General features: G+C 38.7%; 1 protein-coding gene across 1 annotated transcript in view; it reads right to left on the reverse strand.

The window, feature by feature from the left end:
- Positions 1 to 14,812, reverse strand: part of ARHGEF4 (Rho guanine nucleotide exchange factor 4) — a 113,544-nt gene extending 98,732 nt beyond the window's left edge. The window contains exons 1-2 of the mRNA XM_029225281.1: positions 14,522 to 14,812; positions 127 to 253 (exon numbers count right to left, since the gene is read on the reverse strand). Of these exons, the coding sequence (XP_029081114.1) occupies positions 127 to 253; positions 14,522 to 14,812 (418 nt within the window). The remainder of the gene's footprint in view (positions 1 to 126; positions 254 to 14,521) is intronic.
- Positions 14,813 to 25,492: the final 10,680 nt, after the last annotated feature.

The following is a 25,492-nucleotide window of genomic DNA, read 5'->3' on the forward strand; positions in this document are numbered from 1 at the left end:
TATTTCTCACATTCAAGCTACTTCTGCCAGACAAGTAAACACAGCTGTCAACAACATGCTCTCACGTCTTGTCCTTTTTGCCAGGACACTGGAGTGTGAAGGAAAAGAGAGAGGCATGTAACTCACCAATGTCAGGTATGGGCTCTGGCCAGCCCATGTGGTTCAGTCCTGTCGGGGCACTCTGGGAGAATGGATGGCTTCTTCTAGGGAGATTCAAAGACTCTGGAGAGGTAATGGTCATCTTCCTCCAGCACTAGGAGAGGAGAAAAGAGGCAGAGAGTAAATGAAGAAAAGAGATAACATGTTGTCATTGCCACATTATAATTTTTCTAATTGCCCAGGACTTTGTCATGAGAGAACATGCAGCCAAAATGCACACAGCTCTGGGAGGTGCCATTCATTTCAAAATCCATGGAGAAAAGAGAAGTTTCTCTTGTTGTCAGTAGTCTTCAACCTGTATGGTCATATGTGGCAACCATGGCAGGATAGGTTGTCATTCAACAATGTGAAATGAGGACTGACAGTAGGTCTCCAAACCCCCAAATTATACCAGCTGGTCAGCCACACAGCCTGACATTTCTCCAAAAGGAAGGCTTTGTTTTAGCTATATTCTTGCAGGGGTGCTTAATTAAAATGCAACCCATGAAGTCCCTGACACCTCATAATCATAAGATAGACTTTACCCTTCAGACAGTAAGGACCAGTGTTGCATGAGGTCTTCGGAGGGCAAGGATATTGTCCCTTTCTTTATCATTCCATTATCCAGAAATAAACTTGGCCCCTCCAGATTTTGTCTACTTTATAAAGTTATGAAATTTACTTAAAATTTTTGGTATGTATTCAAATAAATGTTCCATTTTCTTTTGTATTCCACACAAATTAAGTAAACAGTGCTTAGAAAATTCTTTTAGTGATTCATGGAAATGTAAATATACAAACAAGGATTAAGATGGGAGTATGATACCCCACCCCATCTCTTCCATTTGAATGCAACTAAAAACCTTGGGCAGATGTATAAATCAGTTACCTAAGGGCTCTGAAATAAATGGTAGCAGGTGGGTTGGAAAAGGAAGCCAGTATTTGAAGTTACACCAATCCTATAGTGAGTTACCTTTTTTGTGGTCCCTACAGTATCCTCTGGCCTGAACTCAATAGCAGCTTAAAACTGGGTGTGGACCAAAATTACTCCAAAATGCCTTCTCTGGTCTGAAGAGAGGGGAAAGGGACCCCAAGGGTATGAGCAAATTGGGGAAATCCTCTATGTTGTCATTTAGTTCCACCCTAGACTCCCAGGAAATCCCATTATAGTATGGCAGTGACGGCCAGGCAGGCACCTAAAACTCTGAGGGAGGGGGAGAATCCCTATTTCTTTTTTCCTGTCTCTGTCCGCCTGCCCCTTGGCTCCAGAGGCAGACATAGTTGCAGGAAGTATATGCCAGAGTGGGAAAACGAAAGCCTAGCTTTCTAGCAAAAAGTCCAGGAAGAGGGGGACTCCTGGAAGCCAAGAAGTGTCTTGAAGAATGCAGAAAGGAAAGAGATCAAGAAAATGACACCATAATGTTGTTTATGACCACTGGACTTACCCCCAAACTGTGCTTGGGTGGATCTGACCCTAAAGAGAATACTAAAGTCTTTGAGAACCAAATTATGGAGTAGACGATTTTACAGGTCTCAGACTGGCCACTGGGTGATCTACATTATCCAAGTAGCACTGAAAACACCTTGAAAACATGAACTGACATAAGAAATATAGCCCCTGAAGGCCAGTAAGAACTTGTACCCTAAACTCTCAGATGCCTGAAAAACTTAACTATTATTCTCCGTAGAAACTAAATAAGGCTCATAGCATAATATTCAAAATTTCCAAGATATAACCCAAAATTATTTGATATACAGAGAACTATGAAAATCTCCATAACTTATAAGGGAAAGACAATAGATCCCAGCACCAACATGATACAGTGCTGGAATTATAAAAGATTTTAAAGAAGCTCATATAATTGTGCTCTAAGAAGTAAGTGTGAACACTCTTGAAATGAATGGAAAATAACAGCAGGGAAATAGATACAAAATAGAATAGAATGGAAACATTAGGACTGAAAAATATAGCTACAATTGAAAATTTACATGGATGGCTCTTGAGGGCATTATGCTAAGTGAAATAAGTCAGACAAGAAAGAGAAAGACTGTATGACCTTACTTGTATGTGAAATTTTTTTTTTTTCGGTATGCGGGCCTCTCACTGTTGTGGCCTCTCCCATTGCGGAGCACAGGCTCCAGATGCGCAGACTCAGCGGCCATGGCTCATGGGCCTAGCCGCTCTGTGGCATGTGGGATCTTCCCGGACTGGGGCATGAACCCGTGTCCCCTGCATCGGCAGGCGGACTCTCAACCACTGTGCCACCAGGGAAGCCCTGTATGTGAAATCTTAAAAAAGAAAAGCCAAGCTAATAGAGACAGAGAACAGATTGGTACTTGCCAAAGGCAGGGAGTAGGGGGTAGGTAAAATGGGTGAAGGCAGCCAAAAGACACAAACTTCCAGTTATAAAATATGTCATGGGGATGTAAGGTGCATCAGGGCAACTATAGTTAATAACACTGCATTGCATAACAGAAATAAAGGGAGGAATTGACAATAATACAATAATATTAGGGGACTTTAACACCCCACTTACATCAATGGACAGATTATCAAACAGAAAACCAATAAGGAAACAGTGACATTAAACGACACATTAGACCAACTGGACTTAATAGGTACGTACAGGACATTCCATCCAAAAACAGAATACACATTCTTTTCACATACACATGGAATGTTCTCTAGAATAGATCATATGATAGTCCACAAAACAAGTCTCAACACATTTAAGAGGATAGAAAATATACCAAGTATCTTTTCAGATCACAATGGTATGAAACTAGAAATCTATTACAGAAAGTAAAATGGAAATAAACACAAACACATAGAGACTAAACAACATGCTACTAAAAACCCAATGAGTCAACCAAGAAATCAAAGAGGAGACCAGAAAATACCCTGAGACAGGGCCTTCCCTGGTAGTCCAGTGGTTAAGACTTTGCCTTCCAATGCAGGGGGTGCTGGTTCTATCCCTGGCCAGGGAGCTAAGATCCCACATGACTTGCAGCCATAAAAATGAAAATAAAGCATAACCAATATTGTAAGAAACAATAAAGACTTTAGAACTGGTCCACATCAAAAAAAAAAAAAAGAAAGAAAGAAAAAGAAAATACCCTGAGATAAATGAAAATAAAAACACAACTTTCCAAAATCTATAGGATGCAGCAAAAACAGTTCTAAGAGGGAAGTTTATAGTGATACAGGCCTACCTCAATATATAAGAAAAATCTCAAATAACCTAACCCACCATCTAAAGAAATTAGAAAAATAAGAACAAACAAAACCCAAAGTCAGCAGAATAACAGAAATAATAAAGATCAGAGTAGATATAAACAAAATAGAGACCCCTCCCAAAAAATAAACCCACAAGAGAAAAGACCAATGAAACCAAGAGCTGTATTTTTAAAAGATAAAATTGATAAGCCTTTAGTCAGGCTTATTAGGAAAAAAAGAGAGAGGACCCAAATAAAATTAGAAATGAAAGAGGACAATTTACAACTGGTATCACAGAAATACAAACAATCATAAGAGAATACTGTGAACAATTACATACCAACAAACTGGGCAACCTAGAAGAAACGGATATATTCCTAGAAATATATAATCTTCTAAGACTGAGTCAGGAAGAAACATAATCTGAACAGACTGGTTACTAGTATTGAAATTGAATTGGTAATCAAAATACTCCCAACATACAGAAGTTCAAAACCAGATGGCTTCACAGGGGAATTCTGCCAAACATTTAAAGAAAATGGAATACTTATCCTCAAACTATTCCAAAAAATTGAAGAGGAGAAAACACTCCCAAACTCGTTCTATGAGGCCAGCATTACCCTGATACCAAAACCAGACAGAGACACTACAAAAAATGGAAATTGCAGGCCAATTTCTCTGATGAATATAGATGCAAAAATCCTTAACAAAATATTAGCAAACCAAATTCAAAAATACATTAAAAAGGATCATAAACCATGATCAAGTGGGTTTTTATCCCAGGGAGGCAAGGATGGTCCAACATCTGCAAATAAATCTATGTGATACACCACATTAACAAAATGAAGGATAAGGGGATTGATCAAGATGGCAGAGTAGGAGGACATGGAACTCATCTATCCCCATGAACACATCAAAAATACATCTACATGTGGAACAATTACCACTGAAAACTAACTGGAAATTGGCAGAAAGACTCCTGTACAACCAAGGCTATAAGAATGAACAAAATGAAGGGTAAAAGTCACATGATCTCTCAATAGATGCAGAAAAAGCATTTGACAAAATTCATATCCATTCACAATAAAAACTCTTATCAAAGTTGGTATAGAGGGAAATTTCTCAAGATAATAAAGGCCATTTATAACAAACCCACCTAACATCATACTCAATGGGGAAAACTAGAAAGCTTTTCTTCCTAGATCATGAAGAAGACAAGGATGCCCACTCTCACCATTTCTATTTAACACAGTATTGGAAGTCCTAGCCATAGTAGTCAGTCAAGAGAGAAAAAGGCATCCAAATTGGATGGGAAGAAGTAAAGCTATCATATTTGCAGATGACATGATACTATATATAGAAAACCTTAAAGTCTTCACCAAAAAACTTTTAGAATAAATGAATTCAGTAAAGTTACAGGATATAAGATTAATATACAGAAATCTGTTGCTTTTCTATTCACTAATAATTAACTATGAAAAAGAGAAGCAAGAAAACAATCCCATTTACAATCTCATCAAAAAGAATAAAATGTGTAAGAATAAATTTAACCAAGGAGGAGAAAGACATATACTTTGAAAACTATAAGACATTGATAAAAGAAACTGGAGATGATATAAATAAATGGAAAGGCATCCTATATTCATGAATTAGAAGTAATATTGTTAAAATATCGATACTACCCAAAGCAGTCTACAGATTTAATGCAATGCCTATCAAAATACCCATGACATTTTTCACAGAAAAAGAACAAATAAATAATCCTAAAATTTGTATGGAACCACAGAAGATCCCGAATAGCCAAAGCAATCTTGAGAAAAAAGAACAAAGCTGGAGGTGTCATGCTCTCTGACTTCATACTATACTACAAAGCTACAGTAATCAAAGCAGCATGGTATTGGCACAAAAACAGATACATGGATCAATGGAACATCATAGACAGCCCAGAAATAAACCCATGCAATATGGTCAATTAATCTATGACAAAGGAGTTAAGAATATAAAATGGGGAAATAGTCTCTTCGATAAGTAGTGCTGGGAAAACTGGACAATTACGTGTAAAAGAATGAGATTAGATTTCTTCACACCAAAAAAAAAAAAAACAACAACAAACCTCAGAATGGATTAAAGACCTAAATGTAAGACCAGAAAGTATAAAATTCCTAGAAGAAAACATAGGCAGTATAATATTTGACACAGGCCTTAGCAATATTTTTTTGGATTTGTCTCCTTAGGCAAGGGAAACAAAAGCAAAAATAAATAAATCGGACCTAATCAAACTTAAAAGCTTTTGCACAGTGAAGGAAACCATCAATAAAATGAAAAGGCAACCTACTGAATGGGAAAAGATATTTGCAAATAATGTCTGATAAGCAGTTAATATCCAAAATATATAAACAGCTCATACAAATCTATACCAGAAAAACCTAAACAACCCAATAAAAAAAAAAAGGGCAGAGGACCTGAATAGGCATTTTCCCAAAGACGACATACAGATGGCCAGCAGGCACATGAAAATACAACATCAACTAATTGTTAGGGAATGTAATTCAAAACCACAATGACCTCCTACACTGTTCGTGGGAATGTAAATTGGTGCAGCCACTATGGAGAACAGTACAGAGGTTCCTTAAAAAACTAAAAATAGAGCTACCATATAATCCAGCAGTCCCACTCCTGGGCATATATTCAGAGAAAAACCATAATTCAAAAGGATACATGAGGGCTTCCCTGGTGGTGCAGTGGTTGAGAGTCCGCCTGCCAATGTAGGGGACACGGGTTCGTGCCCCGGTCCGGGAAGATCCCACATGCCGCAGAGCGGCTGGGCCCGTGAGCCATGGCTGCTGAGCCTGCGCATCCAGAGCCTGGGGTCCGCAACGGGAGAGGCCACAACAGTGAGAGGCTCGCATACCGCAAAAAAAAAAAAAAAAAAAAGGATACATGCACCCCAGTGTTCAATACAGCACTATTTACAATATCCAGGACATGGAAGCAACCTAAATGTCCATCAAAGGAGGAATGGATAAAGAAGATGTGGGAGATCAGGGAAGATGGTGGAAGAGTAAAATGCGGAGATCGCCTTCCTCCCCAAAGATACACCAGAAATACATCTACATGTGGAACAACTCCTACGGAACACCTACTGAACGCTGGCAGAAGACTTCAGACCTCCCAAAAGGAAAGAAACTCCCCATGTACCTGGGTAGGGCAAAAGAAAAAAGAAAAAACAGAGACAAAAGAATAGGGACGGGACCTGCCCCAGTGGGAGGGAGCTGTGAAGGAGGAAAGGTTTCCACACACTAGAAGCCCCTTCACGGGCGGAGACTGCGGGTGGCGGAGGGGGAAGCTTCGGAGCCGCGGAGGAGAGCGCAGACACAGGGGTGCGGAGGGCAAAGTGGAGAGATTCCTGCACAGAGGATCGGTGCTGACCGGCACTCACCAGCCCGAGAGGCTTGTCTGCTCACCCGCCTGGGTGGGCGGGGCTGGGAACTCTGGCTGGGGCTTCGGTCGGAGCGCCGGGAGAAGACTGGGGTTGGCGGCGTGAACACAGCCTGCAGGGGGTTAGTGCACCATGGCTGGCCGGGAGGGAGTCTGGGAAAAAGTCTGGAGCTGCCAAAGAGGCAAGAGACTTTTTCTTCCCTCTTTGTTTCCTGGTGCGTGAGGAGAGGGGATTAAGAGCGCTGCTTAAAGGAGCTCCAGAGACGGGCGCAAGCCGCGGCCATCTGCGCAGACCGCAGAGACGGGCATGAGACACTAAGGCTGCTGCTGCCGCCACCAAGAAGCCTGTGTGCGAGCACAGGTTACTATACACACACCCCCTCCGGGGAGCCTGTGCAGCTCGCCACTGCCAGGGTCCCGGGATCCAGGGACAACTTCCCCGGGAGAACGCATGGCGCACCTCAGGATGGTGCAACATCAAGCCGACCTCTGCCGCCGCAGGCTCGCCCCGCACTCTGTACCCCTCCCTCCCCCCGGCCTGAGTGAGCCAGAGCCCCCGAGTCAGCTGCTCCTTTAACCCCGTCCTGTCTGAGCAAAGAACAGACGCCCTCCTGCGAGCTACATGCAGAGGCAGGGCCAAATCCAAACCTGAGCCCCGGGAGTTGTGCGAACAAAGAAGAGAAAGGGAAATCTCTCCCAGCAGCCTCAGAAGCAGCGGATTAAAGCTCCGCAATCAACTTGATGTACCCTGCATCTGTGGAATACATGAATAGACAACGAATCATCCCAAATTGAGGAGGTGGACTTTGAGAGCAAGATTTATTATTTTTTCCCCTTTTCCTCTTTTTGTGAGTGTGTATGTGTATGCTTCTGTGTGAGATTTTGTCTGTATAGCTTTGCTTTCACCATTTGTCCTAGGGTTCTATCCGTCCATTTTTTAAAAAATTTTTTTTCTTAATAATTATTTTTTATTTTAATAACTTTATTTTATTTTATCTTTATTTTATTTTATCCTCTTTCTTTCTCTCTTTCCTTCCTTCCTCCCTCCCTCCCTCCCTTTCTTTCTTTCTCCTTTTTCTCCCTTTTATTCTGAGCCGTGTGGATAAAAGGCTCTTGGTGCTGCAGCCAGGAGTCAGTGCTGTGCCTCTGAGGTGGGAGAGCCAACTTCAGGACACTGGTCCACAAGAGACCTCCCAGCTCCACATAATATCAAACGGTGAAAATCTCCCAGAGATCTCCATCTCAACACCAACACCCAGCTTCACTCAACGACCAGCAAGCTACAGTGCTGGACACCCCATGCCAAACAACTAGCAAGACAGGAACACAACCCCACCCATTAGCAGAGAGGCTGCCTAAAATCATAAAAAGTCCACAGACACCCCAAAACACACCACCAGACGTGGACCTGCCCACCAGAAAGGCAAGATCCAGCCTTATCCACCAGAACACAGGCACTAGTCCCCACCACCAGGAAGCCTACATAACCCACTGAAACAACTTTAGCCACTGGGGACAGACACCAAAAACAACAGGAACTACGAACCTGCAACCTGCAAAAAGGAGACCCCAAACACAGTAAGATAAGAAAAATGAGAAGACAGAAAAACACACAGCAGATGAAGGAGCAAGATAAAAACCCACCAGACCTAACAAATGAAGAGGAAAGAGGCAGTCTACCTGAAAAAGAATTCAGAATAATGATAGTAAAGATGATCCAAATTCTTGGAAACAGAATAGACAAAATGCAAGAAACATTTAACAAGGACCTAGAAGAACTAAAGATGAAACAAGCAACGATGAACAACACAATAAATGAAATTAAAAATACTCTAGATTGGACCTAGGGATTGTCATACTGATTGAAGTAAGTCAGACAGAGAAAGACAAATATCATATGATATCACTTATATGTAGAATCTAAAGAAATGGTGCAAATGAACCTATTTACAAAACAGAAGTTGAGTCACAGATGTAGAAAACAAACTTGTGGTTACCAGGGGGGAATAGTGGGAGAGGGATAAATTGGGAGATTGGGATTGACATATACACGCTACTATATATAGAACAGATAACTAATAAGAACCTACTGAATAGCACACGGAACTCTATTCAATACTCTGCAATGAACAGTATGGGAAAAGAATCTTAAAAAGTGGATATATGTGTATGTATAACTGACTCACATTGCTGTACAGGAGAAACTAACACAACATTGTAAATCAACTATACTCCAATAAAAAATTTAATTAAAAAACATACAATGAGATATCCCCTCAAACCTGTCAGAATGGCTGTCGTCAAAAAGACAACAAATAACAAATGTTGGTGAGGATGTGGAGAAAAGGCAACCCTAGTGCACTGTTGGTGGCAATGTAAATTGGTACAGCCATTATGGAGAACAATATAGAAGTTCCTTAGAAAATTAAAAATAAAACTACCATATGATCCAGCAACTCCACTCCTGGGTATATATCCAAAGGAAACAAAAACAACAATTGAAAAAGATATATGCACCCCAGTGTTCATTGCAGTATTTTCCAAAATTGGTAAGGTATGGAAGCAACCTGAGTGTCCATCAACAGATGAATAGATAAAGAAGATGTGGCATATACATACATTGGAATATTATTCAGCCATAAAAACGAATGAAATTTTGCCATTTGCAACAATGATATGGATGGGCCTTGAGGGTATTATGCTTAGAGAAATGTCAGACAGAGAAAGAAAGATGCTGTATATTTTCAGTTATATGTGGAATCTAAAAAATAAAATGAATGAATATAACAAAAAACAGAAAGAAACTCAAAGATTCAGAGAACAAACCAGTCGTTAACAGTGGGGAAAAGGTGGATGGAGAGGCAAGGTAGGAGAAAGGGGATTAAGAGGTACAAACTACTATATATAAAATAATAAGCAACAAAGATATATTGTACAGCACAGAGAAGTATAGCCATTATTTTATAACTTTATATGCAGCGTAATCTATAAAAATATTGAATCACTATGTTGTATACCTGAAACTAACATAATATTGGAAGTAAATCAACCATACTTCAAAAAAAATGTATGTAAAGAAATCACAAGACAATTGTATTTTAATAGTGGAGATGGTAAATGAACCTAGGTGGAACTAAGATTACTACAGTTCATTGGAAGTGGTAAAATGTTGATAACAGTAGACTGTGATAAGTTATGTATATATATAATACTCTTAGCAACAACTATGTGAACCAAACAGAACAATATATTCAAAAATGCCACAAATAAATTATGATGGAATCCTAAAAATTGTTCATGTAACTGACAGAAAAGAGTATTGGGAAACAGAAGAAACAATCAGAAAACAAATAATAAAATGGCATATTTAAGCCCTAACATAATAATTATTTCAAATGTTAACTGTCAAAATATACCAATTAAAAGACAGAGTGGATAAAATAAAAAGATCCAACTGCTGCCATAAGAAATTCACTTAAATCAATGACAAGTTGAAAGTAAAAAGATGAAAAAAGGTACATTAATCAAAAAAGAAGTGGATATATTGATATCAAAGTAGACTTCAGAGCAAAGGGAACCAATTTTACACAATCTTTTTAAGAATAAAGAAAAGGAGAGACTACTTTCCAACTCATTTTATGAGGTCCATATTACCCTGATACCAAAACTATGGAAAGATAATACAAAAGCAAAAGCCCCAGCTCAATATCTCTCATGAGTTTAGATGCAGAAGATTTGGACAAAATATTAGCAAATTAATATAGGAATGTATAAAAATTATACATTCCATATATACTGCAAGACCAAGTGGGATTTATTCCAAGTGGAGAAGGCTGATTCAACATACCAAAAAATCAATTAATATAATCTACCATATCAAGGGGCTAAGGAAGAAAACATAAAATGATCACATCAACTGACACACAAAAAGCTTTTGAAAAAAATCCAACACACATTTTAAAAAATATCTCAGCGAACTAGGATTAGAGAGGAAATTCCTCAACTTGAGTAAGAGATACTATAAAAACTCTACAGCTAACATCATACTTAATAGTGAGATATTGAAATGTATCCTATTAAGACAGGGAATAAGGCAAGGATATCCACTTTTCCCACTCTTAGTCAACACAGTATTAGAATTCCTAGCCACTGCAATAAGGCAAGGGAAAAAAGCATACAGATTAGAAAGGGAAAAATGAAACTGTCCCTACCTGTAGATGATATGACTGTCTACATAGAAAATCCCAAGGAGTCTTTAAAAAATATTCCCGGAACCGATAAATGAATTCAGCAAGGTCATAGGCTACAATATCAACACATAAAAATCAATAATATTTCAATATACTAAAAGTCAACTGGTGGAAAATAAAATTAAGAACATAATGCCATTTATAATAATCCCTAAGAAAATAAATGCAAAGATATAAATTTTTTTAATGTATAGGGTCTGTATCTTATATATAGAAATTTCTAAATAATACACAAAAATATTCTTAGAGATAATAAATTCAGCAAATTTGCAGGGTACAAGATCAATATACAACTATCCATTGTATTTCTATACACTAGCAATGAACAAGCCCAAAAATGAAATTAAGAAAACAATTCCATTTGCAATACCACCAGAAAGAATAAAATAATTAAGAAATATTTAACCAAGGATGTGTAAGACTTGTACAGTGAAAATTACAAAACATTGTGAAAAGCAGTTAAAGAACACCTAAAAAATCAGGCAACACCTGTGTTCATGGATTTAAAGATTTAATATTGTTAAGAAGGCAATACTCTCCAGAGTGATCTACAGATTCAATGTAATCTTATCAAAATCACAATGGCCTTTTTATCCCCCAAGAAATGAAACAGCTGATCCTAAGATTTATTTGGAACTACAAGGGACAGCAAATAGCCAAAATAATCTTGAAAAATAACACAGAGAACTCACACACCCCAACTTCAAAACTTAATAGAAAGCTACAGTAATTAAAGCAGTGTGATATTGGCAAAAGCACAGATGTATAGACCAGTGGAATAGAATTGAGAGTCCGGAAATAAACCTATACGTCTAAGGTCATTTGATTTTTTACAAGGGTGTCAAAATCATTCAGTGAGGGAAAGAATAGTCTCTTCAACAAGTGGTGCAGAGTGACAAAATATCCACATGGAAAAGCTTGAAGTTGGAACTTTACCTCACACAAAACACAAAAATGAATTTGAAATGAATACAAAGCCTAAAGGTAAGAGCAAAAGGTATAAAAACTCTTAGAAGAAAGCATAAAAGTAAATTTTTATGACCTTGGATTTCACAGTGGATTCTTGGGCATTACAATAAATTCATAAGCAACAAAAGAAAAAAACAGATAAATTGGATTACACCAAAATTAAATACTTTTGTGCAGCAGTAGACACTATCAAGAAAGTGAAAGGCAACCTACAGATGGGAGAAAATACTTGTAAATCACTTATTTGATAGGGGTCTAGTATCTCCATACATAAGAACCCCTACAAGTGAACCACAAAAAGATAACCCAATTTAAAAATGGGCAAAAGGCTTGAATAGACATTTCTCCAAAAAAGATATACAAATGGCCAACAAGCGTATGAAAATATGTTCAACATTAGTCACTAGGAAAATGCAAATCAAACCACAATGAGGTACCATTCAGACCCAGTAGGATGGTATAGCTTAAACAAAACAACACAAAACAACAAGTGTTGGGGAGGATGTGGAGAACTGGCAACCTTCGTACATTGTTGGTAGAAATGTAAAATGGTGTAGACAACAGTTTGGCAGCTCCTCAGACAGTTAGTCATAGAATTACCATGTGTCCTAACAATTCCACTCCTATGTATATACCCAAAAGAATAGAAAACATGTATACAAACGAAAGCTTATACACAAGTATTCCTGACAGCACTAGTTACAATAGCCAAGAGGTGGAGACAACCCTATGTCTATCAGTGGATGAGCAGATAATAGAAACAAACATAGCCACACAATGGAATATTATTCAGTCGTAAAAAAGAACAAAGTGCTGCTGTATGCTACAACAGAGAAGATCCTTAAAAACATGATGCTAAGTAAAGAAGTCAGGCACCAAAGGTCACACGCTGTAATTCCATTTATATGAAATATCCATAGGTAAATAGGTAAATCCATAGAGACGGAAAGCAGATTAGTGCTTGCCAGGGTCTAGGGAGGGGAAGTGGGTTGTGACTGCTTAATAGTTGTGAAGTTTCCTTTTGAGATGATAAGAATATCTTGGACCTAGGTAGAGATAAGGCCTGCAAAGTCTTGTGAATCTACTAAATGCCACTGTATTGTACACTTTAACATGGTTCATTTTATGTTATGTGAATTTCACCTCGATTTAAAAAAAAAGTGGTATGGAGGTGCCTTAAAAAACTAAAAATAGAACTACCATATGACCCAGCAATCCCACTGCTGGGCATATACCCTGAGAAAACCATAATTCAAAAAGAGTCATGTACCCCAATGTTCATTGCAGCTCTGTTTACAATAGCCAGGAGATGGAAGCAACCTAAGTGTCCATCGACAGATGAATGGATAAAGAAGATGTAGCACATATATACAATGTAATATTACTCAGCCATAAAAAGAAATGAAATTGAGTTATTTGTAGTGAGGTGGATGGACCTAGAGTCTGTCATACAGAGTGAAGTAAGTCAGAAAGAGAAAAACAAATACCGAATGCTAACACATATATATGGAGTCTAAAAAAAAAAGGTTCTGAAGAACCTAGGGGCAGGACAGGAATAAAGACGCAGACGTAGAGAATGGACTTGAGGACATGGGGAGGGGTAAGGGTAATCTGGGATGAAGTGAGAGAGTGGTATGGACTTATAAATACTACCAAATGTAAGATAGATAGCTAGTGGGAAGTAGCCACATAGCACAGGGACATCAGCTCGGTGCCTTGTGACCACCTAGAGGGGTGGGATAGGGAGGGTGGGAGGGAGACACAAGAGGAAGGAGATATGGGGATATATGTATGTGTATGGCTGATTCACTTTGTTATACAGCAGAAACTAACACACCATTGTAGAGCAATTATACTCCAAAAAGATGTTTAAAAAAAAAAACAGTACCTGAAACAGAAAAAAATAAATAAAGGTGGGTATCAGGGATGAGGTGAGACTCAGGGATGTGTATTTCACAAATACTTGATAATAAAAAATACTGCTATTTTATAAAGGGAAAGAACAAGAAACAGTCAGGGATTGGGTAAAAGGTATGCTTTATAAACTACTGAGTCATTTTTAAACAGCTGACAGTTTCATGTAAAAATCATGGTGTCAAAATGTCCCTAGAGACAAAATCTAGTTCTCTTTATATAGTTTTGCTTGATTGATTTAAGATTGTTATATCAGAATGTCATGCAACTGTATGAGTATTAGAGCTAATGCAGTCCAGTGTCTAACACAGTGTTCGACACAGAGTGGGTCCTCACTGAATGGTAATTACTATGGAAAGGGCTTGAGGACAGGCCCCGCCATCTTCAGTTCAGCCCCATTGCCTTGCACAGGGCCAGACTGCAGAGAGGGAAGAGGGAGCCACAGCCTCTGTGGCTCTCAGACACATGGCTATGCAGCGTCTCTCCTGCAGGCTGTGTAGGGCAGAGGTGGGCAGGGGACAGGAAAGGCAAGCAGCTGCACTGGAAGAGGGGGTACCAGGCCAAGTCTGATGATGGTGGCATGTGAGCAGCTTACTTGGATTCCATCTTTACATGCATGCATCTTCCTTTCAAACTGGGCCAACTTCTTCAACTTCCTCCTCTGCATCTTCTCCAGCCACAGGTCATCTAAACTGATGTGTGAGTGCTGAGAGGTGCTCCTGGGTTGTGAAGGAGTCTCCCTGGGGACGTCCTCTGCAGAGATGAAGGGGAGGCTCCATGTCCCCGTCTCAGCAGTAGAGAATGGCCCCTGAGCTGGCTCAGTGTGAAAAGCTTTCAGACCGCGGGAGCAACTGGGCTTCTTGCCTGGTTGTTCTTCCCACGGCATGTGGTTCTAGAGAACAGAGAGGAGAACATAGCAAGTGAGCACAGTGTCCTTTCTCTGTTTAGTTTCTTTTGGGTATAAACCCATGTTTTCGTTAATCCCTAAAATACAGATGCCAGTGAAGTACTTTGTTCACAGTAATTTTGGAAAATGTGAAGATTAGAAACAAACCAAACCTTGTTTCTGTTAAAATTTCTACTTTCAAGACTATTTCAAAAAAATCAAGTCTTCTACCTTGATCAAAGAATTAGGTCTTGAAAGTAATTACTGAACTTGGCATGCTCATTAGAAACACTTTTTAAGGGTCAGTGGCTGGGGCAAAAAGCTCTTGCCTAAACAATACTGCCTGAGAACAGAATTTGAACAGAAACACACTCAGGCACTTGTTACTCCTTCTGTCTTGGCACGGACATTAACTAGATGTACTCACGCTGAACCTTCCTTAGGCGCCTGTGCTGCCTTCACTTTGTCCCGGGTTGCAGTTATCCACTCAGGCAACCTAACTGAATTTCAAAGTAAAATTTGTCCACACTAACAGAATACTTTGTCTTCGTGTTGCACAACCATCCATCTCTCTGTCCTTTGAAATCAACCCATCACCCTGGGAGAGGAAACCTTTCTTCCCATGTGTTCTTCGAGTCTAACAACTCTCCATCCCCAGTCCCACCCCAGTGGACACCTCCTTCACAGCATCTCTTTGGAATGTCATTCCCAAGCACTTTGTGTATACGATTTGGTGGAAACACAAGTGAAATTTCTCTTGACTATTTCAAGAGGCTATGTACATACACACAGACACACACATATATGGAGAAAGAGAAGGAGGCAGAGGAAGAAGGGGAGACATAATTAGTACATAATGGTTTGGTGTACAGCCTGGGAACTGGGACTTTTCAAAGCTTGCTGGGTGATTCTAATATGCATCCAAAGTCGAGAATCACTGTGTATTTTTTTTAGCACCCAAATATTGCTCTAAGTTTAAAAAGTGCTTTTACTTATTTCCCTCCCCTCAACTCCACTGTGAGCTAGAAACAGCTGGCATATTATCCATATCCTATAAATAAGGTAATAGAAACTCAGAGAGCTTAAGTGATTGCCTGAGTTCACACAGCTCTGTGTGTCATTATACAGTTGACCCTTGAACAACATGAGTTTGAACTGCATGGGTCCACTTGCAGATTTTTTTCAATAGCAGATAGGATCCATGGATGGTTGAATCTCTGGATGTGGAACTGTGGATATGGAGGGCTGACGGTTAAGTTACCTTATATTTAGATGTTCCACTGCACAGAGGGTAGGCGCTCCTCACCCCCACGTTCTTAAGGGTCAGCTGTATTCTTCTGATTCTAAATCCCATGTCCTTTTCACGCTTCTACATTGTAAAAATTCCTGTTGTTTCATAGGTGGAAATAACAACTCCATAACTAAGCAAGGACCACACCTTAGACTCGTTTATAACTCTCAAAGTCCCCGCAGAGGGAATGGATGTTAATGAGCACATCTTTATGCGAGACTCTCTGGTGCATTTTATGTACAGTACATAAAGAAGCTGTCCTCCTAAGGTTTTCAGTGAGTAAATGACATAGAGCTGCCTGGAAGGAAGCCAAGCCACCCTTAAGCTGGGGCTTCCACAGGAACATGCTTACTGCCACTAGAGATGAGCTCACTTATTTTCAAACAAAAGAAAACTTGGACTTTTTCAATGCACCACCCCCTAGGTTTCTGCCAGCCTGTACCGGAGTTGTTGGCTGGGACCTCTTGATGCCATCAGTGATAGTTTTATCCTCAACTATTTCTTCATCAGAATTTTAGAACATTATCATTTTCATAGCTTGGTTATGGGCCTTTAGAGAGAATTCTGGCTGGTGAATGGTGTCCTAGGGGTCCTTTATTTTTTGCCTTTCTGATGGAAAAGAGCTCTCCTCCCTTCCAACTTCTCCACCTTGGGGGTGCTACTAGGGCAATATATCTATTTACTCACCAAGGAACTTTGATTTTCTCAGGAAAAAAGGTCTTTGTTCTAAGGCCATTAATTAGAGCAGTATTTGTAAAACCACCAGCAGCACCCAGTATGGTGGGCAGCCTCTAAGATGGCCATCAAAAGACTTCACCACCTTGATGGGGGCCCTTTTATGAGCTCCTCCCCTTGAGTGTGAGCTGGACGTAGTGACTCACTTCTAATGAATAGACTTTGGAAGAAGTGACGGGATGTCACTTCCAAGATTAGGTCATAAAAAGGTTGTGGCTTCCATTTGGGGGTGCCTCTCATGGACCCCTTGCTCTGGGAGAAGCCAGATGACATACTGTGAACAGGGCCATGGAAAGGCTCATGTGGCAAGGAACTGATGTCTCTAGCCAACAGCCAGCGGGGATCTGAGGCCTGTCAACAGCCACCTGAGCGAGTGTGGAAGCAAGACATCCTGCAGTCCGACCTTGAGCTGTGCACAGCCCCTGCCAACATAGTGACTACAGCCTTGTGAGAGACCATGAGCCCAAGCTTACTCAGCTGGTTCTACTGCAACAGGTAACTCCTACTCCTGGGAACTTGCTAGAGCTGCAGACTTATAAAGCCCATCAAGACTTGCAGATTAGAAATTCTGGGGGTGGGAAATGCCCACTTAAGGGATTCTGATGCAAGGTGGAATTCTCCGATTGAGAATCAGTGTGCTGGAGAGACAGGCAAATAAGAGAGAGGCAAGGCGATCAGGCTGTTCTGGTGCTCCTGTGTGTCCTAGGGTGGAGGGTCAGGGAGCAGACTTTGGGGTTAGGTAAGCTGAGTTTGAATCCTGGCTCTGGCTCTTACCAGCAGTGTGACTTTGGGCAAGTAAGTTTCCTTAATCCCCTTTTGTTTCTTCATCTGTAAAATGGGAATACTAATACCCTCAGAAGTGTTATGAGAATTAAATGAGATAGTGTACATAAAACACATAGTATAATGCCTGTCACATTCAATACATCAATATATAGTAGCCAATATTGTTGTTTTTGTTAATAAGTAGACAGGACTGAGATGGCTGAGGTGGTGATGGAGTCCTATCTCTCTGGAATGATTTATTTTTAGATCCCACCTGAGAACGTCACTACAAAAATACTACTTAGCATTCAACTCATTCTATGATTTTTCATTATTTTGGGGAGGCTTTTTTCATTTTTATTGGGAAAAATTTCTACAAATTCTCTTTGTAGTGTTGGGCAACACAGATTCAGTTTATTCAGCTTGCATCCCGGTAAAGTAACCTTGTTACCCACAAATGAACAAGGTGCTCTCCTAATGTGTGTAATGTCATTCCATCAGCCAACACAGGCAAGGCAGATCAAAATCCATTACCACATAGTGCAAGGTATGTATACATTGTCTTATGAAATGAGAATTTTCAGAATAAAGAAGAGTTCTAATAGGTAGTCAACTTCCTGACTTTCTCAAGCCTTTCTTGAGCACATGGTATATGCCAGACAGCACTGCAAATGCTAGAGATTCAGCATAGAACAGAACGAAGCTTGCTGCCATGGAATTTTTTAAGCAATGGGAACTCGAAGATGTACAAAACAGAGTCCCAGCTCTCCAGATGATAAAGACATATAAATGCATAAGCTTTCTTTACATAGATTAAAAGTAGACGGTATATGGATGGTCCTAGAGATTATCATACTAAGTGAAGTAAGTCAGACAGAGAAAGACAAATACCATATGATATCACTCATATGTGGAATCTAAAAAATGGTACAAATGAACTTATTTACAAAACAGAAATAGGCTCACAGACATAGAAAACAAACATGGTTACCAAATGGGAAAGGGGCAGGGGATAAACTAGGGATTTCGGATTAACAGATACACACTACTATCGTATACATAAGACAGATAACCAACAAGGACCTACTGTATAGCACAGGGTAAGTGGATGCAGAAAGGGCAAATGATTTAGCCCAGCATAGGATGCTATCTAAAGGAAAGGAGTTATCAGAGACTATGCAGGACAGGGGCAAGTCCTAGGGAAACACACAGACGTTTTGGTTTAATGTCTGTGTGTGAAACTGTGGCCCTCAGGTAACCTCCCTTAGCAGGTTCAGCCTAGTTACTATGCATACTCTCTTTTGCATTTCCCCTCTCTCCTCCTCAAATTGCCAGCAAACTTAAAACACCAGACACTTATAATTTCGAATAATTGAACAAGAGGATCCAGATTCTGGGGTAGCAGACTGGCTGACATACTTCTCCCTATTTGTCTCACTAAGCACAGCTAAAATCTTGAGACATTATATATGAAACAAAAATATGAAGACTCTGGGGCTTCCCTGGTGGTGCAGTGGTTGAGAGTCCGCCCGCCGATGCAGGGGACACGGGTTCGTGCCCTGGTCCGTAAGATCCCACGTGCCGCGGAGCGGCTAGCCCCATGAGCCATGGCCACTGGGCCTGCGTGTCCAGAGCCTGTGCTCCACAATGGGAGAGGCCACAACAGTGAGAGGCCCGTGTACCACAAAAAAAAAAAAAAAAAATGAAGACTCTGAATGGTAGAGAGAAGAAGGTACACCAGCTAGGGATCCTAGAATGCAAGGAACAACACACCAGTGAGTTCCCTAAGTTTTCTCTGCGTCATATATTCCACTTCATATATAGGTCCTCATATATAGGTCCTGGAGAAAGTTGCAACCTGGAAATACCACTAGGCACAGGCATAAAGTCCCAACAAAAGCCTGCTTTCTCTACCCAGAGGAGCAGACTAGCAAGACAGAAAACTTTCAGATAAGGACTGCCCTACTCTAGCATGCAACATCCCCTCATTCCCTGCCTTCCTCACCAAAGCACAAGTGGGAACTTCTGACCTCATCTATCTATAATGAGGCACAATTCTCTCACAGCCAAATAGTGTCAGGAAGGCCTAGAGGGTAGCTGGGATGTTGATCCCCTTCCAGTGGTAAGGGGGCTCTCTCCCATGGTGTCTTCCATGCAGGGCAGTGAGGCATCCCTCCCCTGCCCCACTGGGGTGATGTAGGAGGAGACCTAGTAGAAAGCCAGGACTTTCACCACCATCTAGCATTAACAAAGTCTTCCTACCCCATGGGGAACATTAACAAGTCTCCCTCTGAACCATGGAGGTGTCAGTGGAGTTATAGTAGAGAACCTCAACTCCTGTTCCCACCCATCAGTAATGAGACACCACTTCCTGCAACAGGTTGTCAATAGAGGCCAAAAAAAGAACCTGGTATTTCACCTACACCTGGCAGTAATGAAGCAGTGCCCACTTTTCCCCACTGGGGTGGTGTTAGAAGTGGTCTGCAAAACAGAAGATTTAAATAAGATATAGTGACTCAAAACATACTACCCCAAATATCCAGAATAAAACAGAAATTCACTAGTCATACCAGGATCAGAGAAAATCTCAACTTGAATAAGAAAAAACAGTCAACAGATGCCAACACTGAGAAGATGCTGGAATTATCTGACAAAGATTTTAAAGTAGCCATCAAATAATGTTTCAACAAGAAATACAAATACTCTTAAAACAAATGGAAAAATAGAAGATTTCAGAAAATAGAAAATCTTAACAATAAAATAGAAGATATAAAGAATAACTAACTAGAAATTATAAAACTGAAAAATGCAATAACAAATTTAAAAATTCAATGAATGGGCTCATGGGAGAATGGAGAGGACAGAGGATCACTGAACTTGAAGATAGAACAATAGAAATTACACAATATAAACAAAAAAGAGAAAACAAACTGAAAAAAAAAAGGCTCAAGGCCCTGTGAAAGATAAAGAAAGATCAAACACTAGGGTACTGGAATCCAAAAAAGAGAGAAGAAAGTAAGTGGGTGTGAAAATGTAGTCAAAGAAATAATAGTTAAAAATTTCCAAAATTTGGCAAAAGACATGAAACTACAGATCTGAAATTAGACGAACTCAAAGAAATCTACATGAAGAAACTTCATAATCAAACTTCTGAAATCTAAGGACAAAAAAGACAAATGTTGAAAGCAGAGAGATAGAAAAGACACCTTTCCTGTAAGGGAAAAGCTATTTAAATGACATTATCAGAAACCATGAAGACCAGAAAGAAGTGGCCCAACATTTTTCAAGAGTCACTCATCAAGAAAACAATTGTTAATGCAGAATCCTATATTCAGTGAAAATGTTCTTCAGAAATGAAGGAAAAAATCAAGACACTCTCAGAGGAAGGAAACTGAGAGAATTTGTTGTCATGAGATATACCTTTAAAAAAATGACTAAAGGAAGTTTTGAAACAGATGATAAAAGAAAGCATCTTGCAACAAACATTGGGAAAAAAAGGACAATATAAAGAGTAAAAATATGGGTAAAAACAACAGACATTCCTTCTCTTGAGATTTCTAAATTATGTTTCATGCTCAAAGCAAAAATTATAACATTGTCTGATGTAGTTCTCAATCTATTTAGAGGAAATATTTAAGACAATTATAAACAGGGTAAGGTAAAGGAATTTAAAGGGAGGTAAGGTTCCTACATTTCACTTGAACTGGTAAAGTGTCCACACCAGTAGACCGTGATAAGTTGTATATGTAGAATGTAATACCTAAAGCAACCACTAAAAAAATTATAAAAAGAGACTCAAGTAAGCTATAATACATAAAAATGGAATTCTAAAAAATACTCAAATAATGTATAAAACTGCAGAAAAAGAACACAGAAATGATAAATATGAAACAAAAATAATGAAAAATAAAAAGGCAGACTTAAGCCCTAACAATTACTTTAAATATAAATGGTAAATAGTATATATAAAAAGATCAATTAAAAACAGAGAAGGGCAAAATGGATTAAAAACAACAGCCAACTATATTCAGGCTATAAGAAACTCATTTCAAATATAATGATATAGGTAGGCTGAAATAAAAAGGATGGAAAAAGTGGCTGGCTAGTGAGCACCTGAGTAAAACCAGCCTGAATCTGTAGGTCTAGAAGAAAACACAAATTTGAGTTTTAGTGTCACCTTGTAGAAAACAAAAGGGAGACTGTCACACCAGCTGGCGTTCTGCAGGATCAGTAGAAGGCATAAAAACTTACGGAATCTTCCAGAAGAGGGAGTAGAAGCATGGAACAGGTATGTTCATAGAAGGTCTGAGAAAACCTCAGAATCACTAGCAGGCCTGACAGCAGGTATTTCTCTCCTGAGGGCAGTTAGAAAAGACTGGAGGAGGTGACCGCTACTTCAACTTGAAGATAGCAACACAAAAAATCAAGGAACATGAAAAATCAAGGAATCATGACACCACCAAAGATCACAGTAATATTCCAGTAACCTAACCCAAAGACATAGAAGTCTGCAATTTACCTGATAAAGATTCAAAATAGTTTTTAAGGAAACTCAATGAGCCCCAGGAAAACACAGAAATATAATTCAACAAAATCAAGAAAACAATACATGAACAAAATGAGAAGTTTAACAAAGATAAAAATCATTAATTAAAAAAGGAACCAAACAACTCTCAACAAAGTGGGTATAGAGGGAACATACCTCAACATAATAAAGACCATCTATTACAAGCCCACAGTAAACATCACATTCAATGGTGAAAAGTTGAAAGCTTTTCCTCTAAGATCAGGAACAAGACAAAGATGCCCACTTGTATCACTTTTATTCAATATAGTACTGGAAGTCCTAGCCACAGAAATTAGGCAGGAAAAAGAAATAAAAGGCATTCAAATTGGAAAGGAAGAAGTAAAACTGTCATATTTGCTGATGAGTTGATGTTATATATATAAAACCCTAAAGACTCCACCAAAAAATTTTAGAACTAATAAATGAATTCAGTAAAGTTGCAGGATACAATATATACAGAAATATGTTGCATTTCTGTATACTAATAACAAACTATCGGAAAGAGAAATTAAGAAAACATTCTTATTTACAATTGCATCAAAAGAATAAAATACCTAGGAATAAATATAACTAAGAAGATGAAAGACTTGTTCACTGAAAACTATAAGACTTTGATGAATGAAATCAAAGAAGACAAATGTCACAAATAAATGTTAAGATGTTTTGTGCTCATGGGTTAGAAGAACTAATATTGTTAAAATGGCCACACTACTTATAGCAATCTACAGTTTCAATGCAATACCTATCAAACTTCCAATAGCTTTTTTCACAGACATAGCACAAATAATCCTAAAATTTGTGTGGAGCAACAAAAGACCCCAAATAGCCAAAGCAATTTTAAGAAAGAAGAACAAAGCTAGAGGCATTGTGCTTCCTAATTTCAAACTATATTACAAAGTATTGTAATCAAAACATTAGTGACATAAAAACAGACACATAGATCAATGGAACAGAACTGAAAGCTCAGAAATAAACTCACTCATGTATGAGCAATTAATTTATGACAAAGGAGCCAAGAATATATGGTGGGGTGGACAGTCTCTTCAATAAATGGTGTTGGGAAACTGGACATCCACATGCAAAAGAATATCATGCACCATACACAAAAATCAACTCAAAATGGATTAAAGTCTTGAATGTACAACCCGAAACCATAAAACTCCTAGAAAAAACATAAGCAGTAAGCTCCTTGACATTGGTTTTGGTGAAGATTTTTTTGGATTTTACACCAAACGCAAAGGAACAAAAGCAGAAATTAACAAGTGGGACTATATCAAACTATAAAGTTTCTGCACAGCAAAGGAGACCATCAATGAAATGAAAAGGTAACCTATTGAATGGGAGAAAGTATTTGCAAATAATATACCAGATAAGGGGTTAATATCCAAAATATATAAAGAACTCATACAGCTCAAAAACAAAAAACAAACAAAAAAACCCAACAATGCACACTTTTCCAAAGAAGACATACAGATGGCCAGCAGGTACATGAAAAGATGCTCAACAGACTAATCATCAGGGAAATGCAAATCCACACCACAATGAGATATCATCTCACACTTGTCAGAATCATCAAAAAGATGAGAAATAACAAGTGTTGGCAAGGTTGTGGAGAAAAGGGAGTCCTTGTGCACTGTTGGTGGAAATGTAAACTTGTACAGGCACTACAGAAAACAGCGTAGAAGTTCCTCAAAAAATTAAAATTAGAACTACCATCTGAACCAGAAATTCCACCTCTGGGTATTCGAAGAAGATGAAATCACTAACTTGAAAAGATACATGCACCCCTGTGTTCACTGCAGCATTATTTACAATAGCCAAGATATAGAAACAACCAAAGTGTCATTGATATATGAATGGATAAAGAAAATGTGGTATATGTAGATACACAATGGAATATTATTTAGCCATAAAATAGAATGAAATCTTGCAATTTGTGACAACATAGATGGACTTTGAATGCATTATACTAAATTTTCAAAATAAGTCAGACATAGATTTATGATTTATTTTATGATCTCACTTATATGTTGAATCTAAAAACAAAAGCTCATAGATACAGAGAACAGATTGGTGGTAGCCAGAAGTGTGGGATGGAGAGGTGGGTGAAAGAAGTGAAGGGAGTCAGAAGGTACAAACTTCCAGCTATAAAATAAATAAGCCATGGGGATATAATATACACCAGGGCAATTACAGTTAATAATACTGTGTTGCATGTTTAAAAGTTGCTAAGAGAGTAGATCTTAAAAGTTCCCATGACAAGAAAAAAATTCTGTAATTGTGTATGGTGACAGATGTTAATTAGACTTATTGTGGTGATCATTTCACAATATATACACATATTGAATCATTATGTTGTACATCTGAAACTAATATAATGTTGTATGTCAGTTATATCTAAAAAAATAAAAAGGACCAAACAGAAATTCCGAGTGGAAAATACAACGTATGAAATGAAAAATGCAGTAGAAAGCATCAACAGCAGGATGGATCAAGCAGAAGAAAGAATCTGTGAGACAGAAGACAGGAACTTTGAAATTATCCAGTTAGAGGAGAACAAAGAAAAAAGAGTGAAAAGAGAGTGAAGGAAAACTATATAATCCATTAGATATCTCAAAAGAACCAATCTGTGAATTATTGGAGTTCCAAAAGGAGAAGAGAGGGAGAGTGGGGGCAGAAAGCTTATTTAAAGAAATAATGGCTGAGAATTCCCCAAATATGGGGAAAGATTTGGATAGCCAAATTCATGAACCTACAAGTCACCAAACAAACTCAACTTAAATAGATCCTCTCCAAGACACATTATATTAAAACTGTTAAAAATCAAAGACAAAGAGAGAATCTTAAAAGAAGCAAGAGAAAAGAAGCTTGTAACTTACAAGGGAACCCCCATAAGGCTACTAGCGGATTTCTCAGCAGAAACTTTATAGGCCAGAAGAGTGTGGGATGATATATTCAAAGTGTTGAAAGTAAGAAACTGCCAAGCAAGAATACTCTACCTGGCAAAGTCAGAAATGAAGGAGAGATAAAGACTTTCCCACAAAAAACAAAAGCTGAGGGAATTGATCGTCACTAGACCTGCCTTATAAGAGATGTAGAAAGGAATTCCACAAGCTGAAATGAAAGGATGCTAATTAGTAACATGAAAACATATGAAAATGTACAACACACTGGTACACTTTAACTGGTAATGTTAAAGATATAGTCAAATTCAGAACACTCTAATACTGTAATATTGTGGTGTATTAACCATTTAAATCCAGTCTAAAAGTTAAAGGACAAGAGTATTAAAATTAATTAAAGTTACAATAATTTGTTAATA

This window comes from Monodon monoceros, unplaced genomic scaffold (assembly GCF_005190385.1).
Source record: "Monodon monoceros isolate NGI ecotype Baffin Bay Population unplaced genomic scaffold, NGI_Narwhal_1 Super_Scaffold_16, whole genome shotgun sequence".
NCBI lineage: Eukaryota > Metazoa > Chordata > Mammalia > Artiodactyla > Monodontidae > Monodon > Monodon monoceros.